At 34.9% G+C, this 14,187-nt stretch overlaps 1 protein-coding gene across 1 annotated transcript in view; it reads right to left on the minus strand.

Annotated features, from left to right (window-relative positions):
* ZNF292 (zinc finger protein 292) overlaps window positions 1-14,187 on the minus strand; it is an 84,957-nt gene that overhangs the window by 27,973 nt on the left and 42,797 nt on the right. The window contains exon 4 of the mRNA XM_021693336.1: window positions 13,988-14,123. Within this exon, the coding sequence (XP_021549011.1) occupies window positions 13,988-14,123 (136 nt within the window). The remainder of the gene's footprint in view (window positions 1-13,987; window positions 14,124-14,187) is intronic.

Below are 14,187 nucleotides of genomic sequence, written 5' to 3' on the forward strand. Positions count from 1 at the left end.
TTAAATCAAAAAGAATAAAGATTGAATACAGATAAATACTAACTCTGTGGTGCCTCTGACTAGATGTCTTACATATACAGGGTATTACTTTTCTTTTTTTAGTATCACATGATCCCACTTGGTCAATTATATTGCAAGTATCTTTTCACTGTTTAGTTTGCTGCCAAACCAAAATCAGGGAAGATTCTAAACGAAAACTTAAAAAAAAAAAGTTAAAATAAAGTTGCTCTCGCTATAAATAAATCATAGACTTAAAAAATAGCTTTAGTTTCCTAATACAATAATTCTCTCAAAAGAGAAAATCCAGCAATAAAAAGTCTGGGAATTACTTAAAATACTCCCACTAAAACTCATAATCAACAAATTCTGAGGACTATGGCAAAGAAATTATTTAAAGGTGGCAAGTATTTAACAAAACTGATAATACTGAATAGAATCTCAAATCGTCCCTAAAAATCTCAAATAGCAACATATAAATTAGAATGACAAACTGTACAAAATAATTTCTGTGCTAATTCAATATATAGGAGAATATATGTTAATATTGTAAAATTTCAAAAACATAGATTTTTTTTTTTTTTTTTTTTTTTTAATGATGGGAAACCACTGCCACACTCAGGGCAAAACTGATTCCAAAGAAATATAGAATATTAGAGCAGAAGGGACTTTACAGATCATTTTCTGTAACTCCATCATTTGACAGATGAGTAAACTGAGGCTCACAGAAAGTAAATAACTTCCTAGGGTCATAAAGCCAGTTAATGACAGAACCAGGACCAGAATAATGGGTCTTTTGACTTCCAGCTTAATATAGTCGTGGGATGAGAAAGCCAAATTCACATTAAATGTGTCTACTTCTAATTGAATGGCACTTTATAGCAGTAAAGAGCTGTGAAGTAGCATTAACTTTTAAAGGAAAATAATCATGTATTCTGAAAGCTCAGGATTCAAACGGATCAAGAGTAGATTACATTTTATTTATTTATTTTTTTAAAGATTTTATTTATTTATTTGACAGAGAGAGACACAGCGAGAGAGGGAACACAAGCAGGGGGAGTGGGAGAGGGAGAAGCAGGCTTCCTGCGGAGCAGGACCTGAGCCGAAGGCAGATGCCTAATGACTGAGCCACCCAGGAGCCCCCATAGATTACATTTTAATACTCAACTCAGAACCTGCTAAATGCTTACTCTCCCTGGCCTTTTTCCATTTCTCCTGCACTGCTTTCCATTTCCCATTCCTTTAATATCTTTCTCTACTTCTCTCCAATCCAGAACATGCTTTTTCTTACAGTGTTATAATATCACATCAAAGACGGTTACCTGTTTTAGGGCTTGCCAGACTTATGAAAAAAAGTTGTTTTTTTTTTTTTTAAAGATTTTATTTATTTGACAGAGAGAGAGCACAAGTAGGCAGAGTGGCAGGCAGAGGGAGAGGGAGAAGCAGGCTCTCCGCCGAGCAGGGAGCCAGACATGGGGCTCGAGCCCAGGACCCTAGGATCATGACCCTAGCCGAAGGCAGCCGCTTTAACCGACTGAGCCACCCAGGCGCCCTGAAAAAAAGTTTTATATTTATTCTTGAGTAGCTAGTCACATCACATCTCATTCCCTACCCTGCTTTTCCCACATCCCAGAAAAATAAAAATATCTTTAATTTTACTTGTGTGCAGTCTTTTAATCTATTTTCTCTGTATTTATGGACTTGAACAGGAAAGCAAGTTTTACCACAATCGAGCCTATCAAGAGAGCTGAACGACATAAAATGATAATGTAAATCAGTAATATTTAGCCAATTCAATTAAGAATGGCTGCTTCTCACAGAATATCACTTACATAATATTAAAAAATACAATTTCTATATTAAAGATAATTAACTTTAAATATATTACAATATATAAGTTGAATTTTTGTGATAAATCATTATACAAACATTAAATGAGCATGTCCTATGCACCAAAGCTTAGACTAACAAGGTCCTGGATTTCCTTCAAAGTGGAGTCAACTTATTTACTGGGCATGTATTTCCATGGCCATATTTGCACACAATCTCCTCTGTAGCATCTCTGAACTAGCTATTTAGCAAGCATCTCAGACTCTGCATACAGAAATCTCTATACCACAATATGTACTATCTCAATTCACTTAGTCATGCTCAAGCCAGGAACCTAACAATGGCCTTATAAATGCTCTCTTGTGCCTTCTTCTCACCCACACATCCAATCCACCACCTAATTCTGTCACTTCTAATGCCTAAATACTCCATGCTATTCACTTTTCTCCATCTCTATTCCTGCCATTCATCCACTCCTCCCAGCCCTCATTAATCCATCAGACCACTTTGTAGCACTCTGCTAGTCTTCTGCATCCACTCTTAAACCATCACATCTTCTCCCAGCTTAAAACTCTCCAGTGCTTTCCCTTTGCCTTTAAATAGTAAATTCTAAACTTTTCACCATGGCCTACCTGAATCTGCATCAACTATTCCTTTTTTAAAAATACAATTTGTATTTTCTCTTAAAAACAATTTAGCATGTGGGCAAGAAAAAAAAAAAAGAAAGAAAAGGCATCCAAATTGGAAAGGAAGAAGTAAAATAATCCGACTACAAGATTACATGATCTTTTTATATAGGCAACCCTAAGGATTCCACAAAAAAACTATTAGAATAAATGACTTTAGCCAAGTTATAGGATACAAAAATTAAAATACAAAAATAAGCTGCATTTTATATACTAACAATGAACAACCTGAAAAGGAAATTAAGAAAACAATTCCATTTACAGTATCAACAAAAAATAAAATACTTAGGAATAAACCTAACCAAGAAGGTGAAAGACTTGTACCCTGAAATCTACAAAACACGGCTGAAAGACATTAAAGACAAGTAGATGGAAAGATCCCTGTGTTTGTGGATTCAAAGACTTAACATTGTTAAGATGTCCAGCTATAAAAACTATCTAAGAATTCAATATAATTCCTGTCAAATCGCAATGATGTTTTTTGCAGAGAGAGAAAAATTTATCCTAAAATTCATATGAAATCTCAAGGGACTCCCAATAGCCAAAACAATTTTGAAAAAGAACAAGTTTGAAGTGTCATACTTCCTCACTTCAAAATAATCTGTAAAGCTACAGTAATCAAAACAGTGTGGTACTAGCATAAAGACAGACATATAGGCAATACAATAGAGCAAAAAGGCCAGAAACAAACCTTCACATATATGGTCAAATGATCTTCAACAAGAGTGCCAAGATCACTCAATGAGAAATGGACAGTCTCTTCAACAAATGGTGCTGGGAAAACTCATGTCCACATGCAAAAGAATGGAGTTGGACACTTACCATAGACCATATAAAAATTTAATCCAAAATGGATTAAAGATCTAAATATAAGACCCAAAACTATAAAACTCCTAGAAGAAAACAAAGGGGATAAGCTTGAAGACACTGGACTTGGCAAGGATTTATTGGATGTAACACCAAGGTACAGACAACAAATACAAAAGAGGTAACTACAACTACATCAAACCTAATATTTTTTATGCATCAAAAAGACAGAATCAACAGAGTGAAAAGGCAACCTACATAAAGGAAGAAAATATTTGCAAATCATATATCTGATAAGAGGTTAATATCCAGAATATATAAAGAATTCTTATAACTGAACAATAAAAAAATCAAATAATCCTATTATAACGTGGGCAAAGGACTTTAACAGACATTTCTTCAAAGATGATATACAAACGTCCAACAAACACATGAAAAGGTACCCAACTAATCATCAGAGAAATGCAAATCAAAACTACAATGAGGTATCACCTCATACCCATTAAAATAATTACTATCAAAAACAAACCCAAAAAAACCAACAAACCCAGAAAATTAGTGTTGGTGAGGATATGCAGAAATTGGAACCTTTGTGCACTGTTGATGGGACTGTAAAATGGTGCAACTTCTATGGAAAACAATCTGGAAGCTCCTCAAAGTTAAAAACAGAACTACCTACCATATGATCCAGCTATTCCACTTCTGGGTATGTATACAAAAGATCTGAAAGGAGGGTCTTCAAGTGATATGCATATGCACCCCCATGTTCATAGTAGTACTACTCACAAGAGCCAAGAAGTGGAAGCAATCCCAATGTCTACCAACAGATGAATAAACAAAATGTGGTATATCCATGCAATGGAATATTACTTACTCTTAAAAAGGAAGAAATCCTGTGATATGTTGGATATGCTACAACAAGGATGGTCCTTGAGAACATTATACTAAGTGAAATAAGCCCATCACAAAAAGGTAAATATGGTATGATTCTACTTATAAAGGTAACTAAAGTAATCGAAGTCATAGACACCAAAAGTAAAATGGTGGTTAACCAGGGGCTGGGAGAGGTGTGGTAGAGGGAGTTGATATTGAATCGTTACAGAATTAAAAAAAAAAAAATTGTTGGGGAGACTGGGTGGCTCAGTCAGTTAAGCATCTGACATCAGCTCAGGTCATGATCTCAGGGTCCTGAGACTGAGCCCCGAATCAGGCTCCATGCTCAGCAGGGCATCTGCTGGCCCCCCTCCCACTGCCCCTCCCACCACTTGTGCACACTCTCTCTCTCACATAAATAAAATCTTTAAAAAAAAAGTTACAGAATTTTAGTTTTGCAAGATGAAAAGTTCTAGAGATATGGTTTACAACAATATGAATATACTTAACACTACCTGAACTATACAATTAAAAATGATTAAATGATACATTTTCTTATGTGTTTTTTACTACAATAAAAAATAAATTTAAAATATCAATGTAATACTGTCAGTCACAAATATCCAAATTTAGAAATTTAATAAAAACACAACACTTCAAGCTGCAGGTAAGTGTTTCTTAACCATGGCTGCACAATTATGTTGATCTTCTAAAAAGTACTGATGCCTGGGGCTCAGACCCAGAGAGTCTGGTCAGAGGCAGGCCTCCACTACTGAAATTTCAGTCTAAAAACTCTCTAGGTAATTTAAGCACAGATAGGACTGAGAACCACTGCTCTAGGTATCTATATTTCAGTGTCCAAATTACCAATTAGGGATAGTCTTAATCTTCACCCTACCCCTCACTCTTTCTTGGGGGAATATGTTACATTCATAATAGAATTTTTTACTTAAAAGATTTCAGAATTTCTTAAATCACGCTGCTTGCTTTTTCATTAAATCTGAAACTTTATGGTCATTACCTGACTATGGTAAAACTTTATGATCATAACTGATTTTCTGACATGGCTGCTATAAAACAGAATTTTTGAAGACTGGGGGTGCTTGGGTGGCTCAGTCGGTTAATCATGTGCCTTCAGCTCAGGTCATGATCCTGCTCAGCAGGGAGTCTGCTTCTGCCTCCCCTCCCCTCCCCTCCCCCCACTTCTGCTCTCTTACTCTCTCAAATAAATCTTAAAAAAAAAAAAAAATTTTTTTTAGACTAAAAAAATTCCATGCCATAGATGAGCCCAGTTAGTATGCAATACTAAAATTTTCGTGTGAAGATTTTATTATGAGTTCTGAACCTAATTAAGTTGACATATTTATCCATGTAACTTGATTATAAAATACACTCATTAAAATAGAATGCTTCAAGATGTTTCAAGAAACCAATGAGTGTATTTTAAAACCATTTTTAGTAAAAATGAAAATCTAGGGGTCACTACATTTATATTTAATTATATAAGAGTATAATCAATGTTAAATACAAATATGTCATCAGTCTAAAATGGGAGTGAACATTTCTATAGGCTTACTACAGTTAAGTTCTATCAGCTTAATTCTATCCAGTCACTGATCCTCAAGGATCTAAGGGTTATATATAAGTAAAAGGCAGTCTAATTTAGAAGTGATTTTTAAAAATAAAATCTAAAATGTTCCACTTATTTTTTATGCCAAGACAAGGTCAATTAAGGGCACAGAAGAGAGAAGGACATAAGGCAAAAAAAGAGAAATCAAACAAGAAAGAAAGAAACAGGGAGAGAAAGGAAAGAGAAGAAAAGAGAAAAGAACGAAACAAAACCAAAGAGAAACAAGTTAGGCCAACTGTATTTCTAAAAGTACTTAATATAGTCTTTAAGGTGCTCTTTTTATTGACTTTCTGTAAGAAATGTCCTAACACAAAATAACTGTCAATAGATTTAAGTCTAATTTTCAGAGTCACTTTTTCTAGCATTCTCTGTATACACATATAAAGCTATATATACACACACGAAAAATATACCAGAAGTATCAGGGTGAAGGAACTGGAGATTTACTATCCAAAACTAAATGCAGCTGCATGCAATCAGATCTGACCTCATCCCATTTACCTGGAAAGTATGAGTTATCACCAGCTCTCTCCTCCCATCTCCTCTCCAAAATATCACATTTTTTTTTTAAAAGATTTTATTTATTTATTTGAGAGAGAGTATGAGAGCGAGCAAGCACATGAGAGGGGGGAGGGTCAGAGGGAGAAGCAGACTCCCCGCCGAGCAGGGAGCCCGATGCGGGACTCGATCCCGGGACTCCAGGATCATGACCTGAGCCGAAGGCAGTCGCCAACCAACTGAGCCACCCAGGCGCCCCAAAATATCATATCTTATGTATGCTAATATCTGATAAAACGGAACAATTTTTCCACCTTCACTTTTAAATGCAAAGTTTATTACTGAAATAAAGACTTATTTTCTCACAAAATTCTTAAGGATTTATAAGTACTGTGGTAAAGCTTAAGCTTTAGAAATTTCCTTTGAAAAATAAGGGGTCCTGGGGAGGGAGGGAGAACTGCAGGGCTTAAGATTCAAGAAAGGACTGGCAAGCTTACAAAATATAATTTGTACAATTGCAAATTATCCCAATATAGAAGTATAAAGGACAGATTTGAAGGAATTCAGTGTGACTGTAATAGGGCGCTCTCTCAGAGTTTAGACTGTAAAATGATGACATGTACAAAATGGAAAGCAGGCTCAGGACCAATGATGCATGCACCATAAGTGTTAGAGACCTGGTACTAACCTATGCAAAATGTTATTAAAGCTAGAACCCAAGATGACCCCTAGCTCACCAAAAATGTTGAGAACAATCAAATTGGCAGAGGTGGGTAACTCCTGGAGAAAAGACTGCTACTTGGGTTTAACTATGTATTATTTATGATGACAGAGAAAAAGGAGAATTCCTCTAATGGTGGTTCTGTTAATAAGCTTTAGATTTAAAAGGGCAGAACAATGGAGCAAATGGAAACAGATGGAAAAAGTTATTTTCAAAATGGGGCTGAGCAAAAGATATAATCCTGAATAAGTCTCAAAATTAATTATATTAAAAACATGGCTTGTGATTGTTCAGAAGATATGTGAGTGTTAAGAGCCGAGAGAGATACACTAAACATAAATTAGGTTACACTTGTCACAAAAATGATCTCAATATGTATCAGAGACCCGAATGTAAAATGTGAAACTATAAAACTTCTTTGAGAGAAATCTACAGAACTCTAGGTTTGGTAATGAGTGAGTATGTATGTATGTACATATGTATGTATTGCTATTTTTATATTATTTCATTTTAATTTCAGTATAGTTAACATAGTGGTAATGAGTTTTTAGATAAAACACCAAAAACATGATCCACAAAAGAAAAAATTCGTAAGTTGGACTTCATTAAAATTTTAAATTTCTGCTCTGTGAAAGACATTGTTAAGAAAAAGGATGAGTTGGGGCGCCTGGGTGGCTCAGTCGTTAAGCGTCTGCCTTCGGCTCAGGTCATGATCCTGGGGTCCTGGGATTGAGTCCCACATCGGGCTCCCTCCTCGAGGGGAAGCCTGCTTCTCCCTCTCCCACTCCCGCTGCTTGTTCCTGCTCTCGCTATCTCTGTCTGTCAAATAAATAAATAAAATCTTTAAAAAAAAGAAAAAAAGAAAAAAAAAGAAAAAGGATGAGCCAGACTGAAAGAACATACTTGCAAAACTCATATCTGATAAAGAACTTGTATCCAAAATATACTGTTAAAACTTAACAATAAGAAAACAAACAACCTGATCAAAAAATAGGAAAAAAAAAATCTAAAGGGATGCCTCACCAAAGATATACAGATGGCAAATATGCATATGAAAACATGTTCAGTATCTTATGTCATTACAGAAATGCTAACTGAAACAAAAATGTGGTATTACTACACACCTATTAGAATGGCTACAATTCCCAAAACAGGTAATCCCAATTACTCAATGAGGGTCTAGAGCAACAGGAATTCTCATTCACTGCTGGTGAGAATACAGAATGGTATAGCCACTTTAGAAAACAGTTTGGCAGTTTCTTACAAAGCAAAACATAGTCATCCCATATGATCTAGCAATCTTACCCCTAATATTTACCCAACTCATGTGAAACTTATGTCCACCCAAAAACTTAAATGCAGATGTTTATAGCAGCTTTATCATAAAGAGCAATGGTAGTAAACAAGATGTCTTTTAATAGGTGAATGAAGAAACTGGTACATTCATACCACACATAATATCATGGAATACTATATAGCAATAAAAAGGAATGAGCTGTTAAGGTATTCAAGACATAGATGAATGTTAAATGCATACTGCCAAGTAAAAGAAGCTAGGCCAAAAGGCTGTAATTTTATGACAATCTCGAAAAGGCAAAACTATAGAGATGGTAAACAATTCAGTAGTTATCAGGTGTTCAGGAGAGGGTTCAGTGGGTAAAGATAGTTGATTTTTTTATGGCAGTGAAACCTACCTGTATGATACTGTAATGGTGGATACATGGTAGTAAGGATTTGTCAAAGCCTATAGAACTTTACAGCACAAACAAGAAATCTTAAGGTACGCAAATTTAAAAAAATTATTTAGGAGGTTGAGGAAGCCCAGGATGAAATGAAGAATACGGCAAAAAGAATAATAATAAATAAATAAATACATTTAAAAAATCTAACTGTATTACAAATGTTATGAAAGAACTTCACTGAAAGTGGTAGGGAAATAAAGTGCTCACCTAACTAACTTTGGATGAGTGGAGTCTATAAGAAAAATGGCAAGAGAAATTGTATATAAGCATTGTATTCTAATCAGTAAAGTTGTTTTCCACAGAAGTTATCAATTCTGAAACCACTATACATGTACACTAAGACTGATTAATTAAGTAAGTATATAGATGGCCAATGGTAGGAGGTCAGTCTGAAAAGACTATATTACTGCATGATTCCAATTATAGGACATTCTGTTGAAGTGAGAGGTTACAGATAAGCAACAAGACTAGAATGACTGGACGACATCAGCATGAACCCTCCTATTTAGTTTGATATAAATACAGCTGGTTACATATGGAAATATTTACTGATGTGTCTACACACAGATTAGTATACCTACAGATATTTTCTTGCTTTGTCTGTTGAGAGGTCCTAGAAGTAATGACACCCTAGAAGCAATGTCACTTCAGTAGCAATAAACACACCCAGTTATCAGGTCTTGGTTTCTATTACTGTTCTCTAAGAAAAAAGAACAAGGCCTCCTTGGAAAAACAGCTGATTCAAGGACTGGGGCAGGATATACGCAAAATAAGCTGGAGTACCTTACAGTGCCAGAAAGCAAGAAAGTACCTCAAATAAAAAACATAATCCATAATGACAGGGGTATGTCAAAGGGACACAGAAATTAAATCAGAGGGTTCCCAATGGCCAAAACTGGTCAATTTGAGTTAACAAAATAAATAAAATAGTATTGGATTACGACTAAAGTATAAAATGAATATCCATTAGTCCATACGGATATAAATAAATGACTAAATAAATGGGGGAAAGACAAATCTGTGTACATTCCAATAATCTGTGTAGATACCGCCCCCCTTCAGGGGGTGGAGCTTAAATTTCCACCTCTTAACTGTGGGCTGCATGTAGTAACTTCCTTCCAAAGAGTACTGTATGGAAAGGGAGAAAAAGAATAACTTTAAAGTGGAGCCTGACACACTACCTCAGCCAGGTGATCAAAATTAGTATCAACAATGAGAAGTCATGTGGATAGTATGTACCCTTGATATGATGTAATAACAATGGCATTTTACCTCTGTGATCTTCCTCCCCAAATCCATAAGCCCAGTTCTAATCATGAGAGCAACATCAGACAACTCCCAATTAAGGGACATTCTACAAAATACCTGACCAGTATTCCTCAAAACTGTCAAGGTCATCAAAAACAAGGAAAGTCTGAAAAATTGTCACAGCCAAGAGGAGCCTAAGAAGACATGACGACTAAATGTAATGTGGTATCCTGGATGGGATCCTGGAACAGAAAAAGGACATTATGTAAAAACTAAGGAAATCTGAATAAAGTATGGAAGTTAGTTAATAACAAAGTATAAACACTGGTTTATTAACTGTGACAAATGTATCATACTAATGTAAGATATGAAGAGTAAGGAAAACTGGTAGTGGGGTATATGGGAACTCTTCACAATTTTCCTGTAAATCTTAAACTATTCTAAAATAAAAAGTTCATTTTAAAAAATAATAAATCAGGTCATACTAACCTATATTAAATATTATTACTTAAAAGAACTCTAGCCAAATACTTGTTATGGTGTTATGGTCTTTCATCAAATCCTTATATACAAAAAAGGAGAACCATGGAGCAGACATAAGGAAAAACAGGCATATTTTATCAAACAACCATAATCAAAGAGTATTGATTAAAGGACTGAAGGCAAGAAGGAAGGTTTCTGTAAGTATCCCAGGGGCTAGGTTTTTGGACATGACCATTTTATGATTATTTTCAAGGACCTGGATGCCAACAGAATATATGTTAATAAGAGGAAACTGGTAAGGACAAAAACCTTGAATAACAAAATCAAGACTGAAAATAATACTGAAAAGTTGCATACACAGAATCAATCTAACAGTGAAATTAAGCAGGGGGGAAAAAAAAAGCAATGCTTCATGTGCCAAAAGACAAAGCATAAAAATGTAGTTGGTAATTTAAGGGTAGCATTTATATTTAAAAATTTTTGTGTGATTTTTGTAATCTCACTGAGTTGTGAGAATGATAGGCTACCCAAAAAGTTTAATGTCATCTTAAGTAACACAAAGTATAAATTGTTAGAATGAAAAATGAGAGTAAAAGACCTCAAAGTCGGCCAGATCATATTTAGGGTACACATTAAGTTCTGAGAATTACATATTAAAGAGAACAACAAAATGCACTAAAAAAACCCCAGGAATCGCGATTTAGATTTAAAATCTTTAAAAATCTCAACTGCTATGGCATGCAAGAGGGATTTATACTTTGTTTGACATGGCTCTAGGGGTAGCACTAAATCCAAAAGATGGAATTCTAAGAACGTAGTTTTCACAACTTTCATAGTGAAGATTTTCTAATCATAGGTTAAGAACAGACTGAAGTACACAGCAAACCACCTCTCTAGCGAATAAACTGGTGTTTAAGAGAAGGCCAATTTATTAGTGATATTTAGAAGGGAGTTAAAATTGGGTAAAAAAAATAAGCATTCATGGTCTTTCCAATCCTGAGATTATGACCAAAGAAAGGTACAAGTAATATGTAAGCTTAAAGTTCCTGTGATATTCAAAGGCCATCTACTTGAATTATGTTGATTTAGTTATTAGAGTTACTTTATTCTAGGATGCTAACACCTTAAAGTGAAACCAGCATTTCCACCCACCCTCAATCCCCCAAATCAAAGAGCGTTTCTCGGGTTGTTAGCCGGGTTGTAGTGAGTCCAAACTCAGTCAATAAAAAAAAAAAGTTCAGGATTAAGTAGATTACTGTTCAAATACTGTATCAAACCTCCAAAGGCTTCACTATAAACAAACTAATGAGCATAGCCTCCTGAAGTGCATTCATTATTCTCTAAGCTCTAGTTCTCTTCAAACTTGCTGTAGTTAAGTTAAACTAAGAGGCTGGATATTTAAAACTACAAGTTCCCCATCCTTTTGAATCATCAAGTTTGAAAATGTAAATAAATTATTATTTTTGTGTAAAATGTTAATTCCTTCAACTTTTTCAAAAGAGGTAATAAACATACACTTCTAGCTTTTGTGATTATCCATAAAATGACTCCCATCAAAGAGACATTCTAAGTAGCAGAGGACCAAGTAAAGACTATGGCTGCAAAATCTCTGTCATTTAACATCTGATTGCTTCATTGAGTTGTATTAAAGTCTGGCTACCTACAATCCACTGCTATTGTAAGAAACTGCTCTTGGCTGAATAGCCCAAATTACTCCAGTAGCTATGTCAGGCAAAGAACAAGAAATAAAGCAGCACAGAGATAGGCAGAGGCTTTGTTAACAGAAACGATGTTAGGCACATTAAAGCAAGTAAGGAAACTGAGCATATATTCTTTTAAAATGAATTTTAAATCTCTGCTAAGGTAAAGGTTCCATTTTCCTGTTTTAGTGTAATGCGTGAGTTTTAGCAAAAATGCTCTTCAGAAACTGACAACAGAAAAAAGGAGTTAATTCTTTACTTCAGCCAGGTGCGATTTTATTAGGCTAGGTGCAACAGGGCATGATATAAAAAGGAGAGAAGTCTTGACTTCAATTCCTGGCTCTGCCTTACAACACTGGCAATGTAATATAGAAAAGACAACCAATCGTCCTGAGCCTCCATTTTCTCATCTGTAAAATAGGGATAATAAAGATCCTACCTTTTTCACAGGATCATCAAGGTTAAATGAAACCATGAATATAAAAGCACATTTCAAACTGTTAGGAACTATACAATGTAATCTGATATTATTATTAATATATTACATCCAGTACTTCCAAAAGCTGAATAGATTAGAAAGTATAATTTGATTATAAGAACAAAATCATAGTGGTATTAGTATTGTGGGAATATAACTAATATGCCAAAGGCAAAAAAAATTCCAAGATTCTCAACTTTTAAATGTTGTTCTTATTATTAATTTAAATAATGAGAGTCCACTCCCCATTTCTCCAAGGTCTTGAGAATACTGTAGTTAATCTGTGGATATCCTTGATGGAAGGGGGGTACTAAAAATAATTTGCTTGTGAAAATTAAGGAACAGGTAACATTGCTAGAACTATCAGGAAAGCATGGAGAAATGGTAAGAGGGGAGCCAGGTAGGAAAAACCAGCTTGAAGAGAAGTCTGGAGAATGTCTGGAAAGCCTTTCAGTAAATATCAACGTACATAGTGTTCACAAGCAACGGACCTAACACTCCTTTCTCAGCCTTCACCATTTGCTATCACATAGCAAAAAGCTAAAGTTTGCCATCAATCAACAAGCAAAGCAGCAATAAACAACAGAAGAAGTTTATTTACTTCTTTAGTTAAATACCATGGGAAAAGTTTGAGTGAAATCTGGGCACTTTCCTAAATAATTTCAAGAAAAGTACCAAAGACATTAACTGTGCTCTTCTTCATGGTATATACCATTTTTGAGCTCTGAACATTAAGTGTTATACATATTATTAGTGATTTAGCCATCTACTTCCAACAGAGTGTCTGCCAGTTTGAGTTTAACCGGGATCTTTATTGCCCAAGCTCACACAATAACAACAAAACAATAAAATAAGATGGAGCGATAAGCTGTTTGAGAAAGAGTACTAATCTTAGAGACAGAAGACTTGAGAATTCTAGATTTAATTTCTTCTCTATTTTGAGGAAAATCATTTAACTACCCTACTTCTGCTTCCCCATCTGTCAAGTAGGTTATCAAATATAAGCTAGATTGCCACCTGTCAGGATATTGCAGAGGGAATTCCTCTATTTGAAAAGGTGCTGGGAAAAAATTTTAGTTTTTCTGTTACTCTAAGACTGTGTAATACCCTAAAAATACATCTTCCCCCAAATAAAATAAAGGTGAAGGGCCTCAAGCACCTCAGCTAAAATTTAATTAAATGGTCCTTCTTTGGGAAATCTTGAGATGAATTATATTTATCAAAACAATTTTAAGTACTTCTTTTTTTTCTAATCTAATGATTCTTTTTTTTTCTCTCTCTCTAGAAAATTTACCTTTATCCTTATCCAATGGTTCCTGGGAAAGAATAGTGCACAGTACCGGGTTTTTCCACACCCCAGTCTCTTGAGCTAGAGTAGCTAAAAAATGCAATTCACAGCTGCCATTCTCCATCAGCTTTTCATGAGCTACCTATAAATATTAAATAAACATCCAAAGAATTACAACAGATTTTTAAAAGCAAGCTTATCAGGCT

This window comes from Neomonachus schauinslandi, chromosome 8, assembly GCF_002201575.2.
Source record: "Neomonachus schauinslandi chromosome 8, ASM220157v2, whole genome shotgun sequence".
Taxonomy (NCBI): domain Eukaryota; kingdom Metazoa; phylum Chordata; class Mammalia; order Carnivora; family Phocidae; genus Neomonachus; species Neomonachus schauinslandi.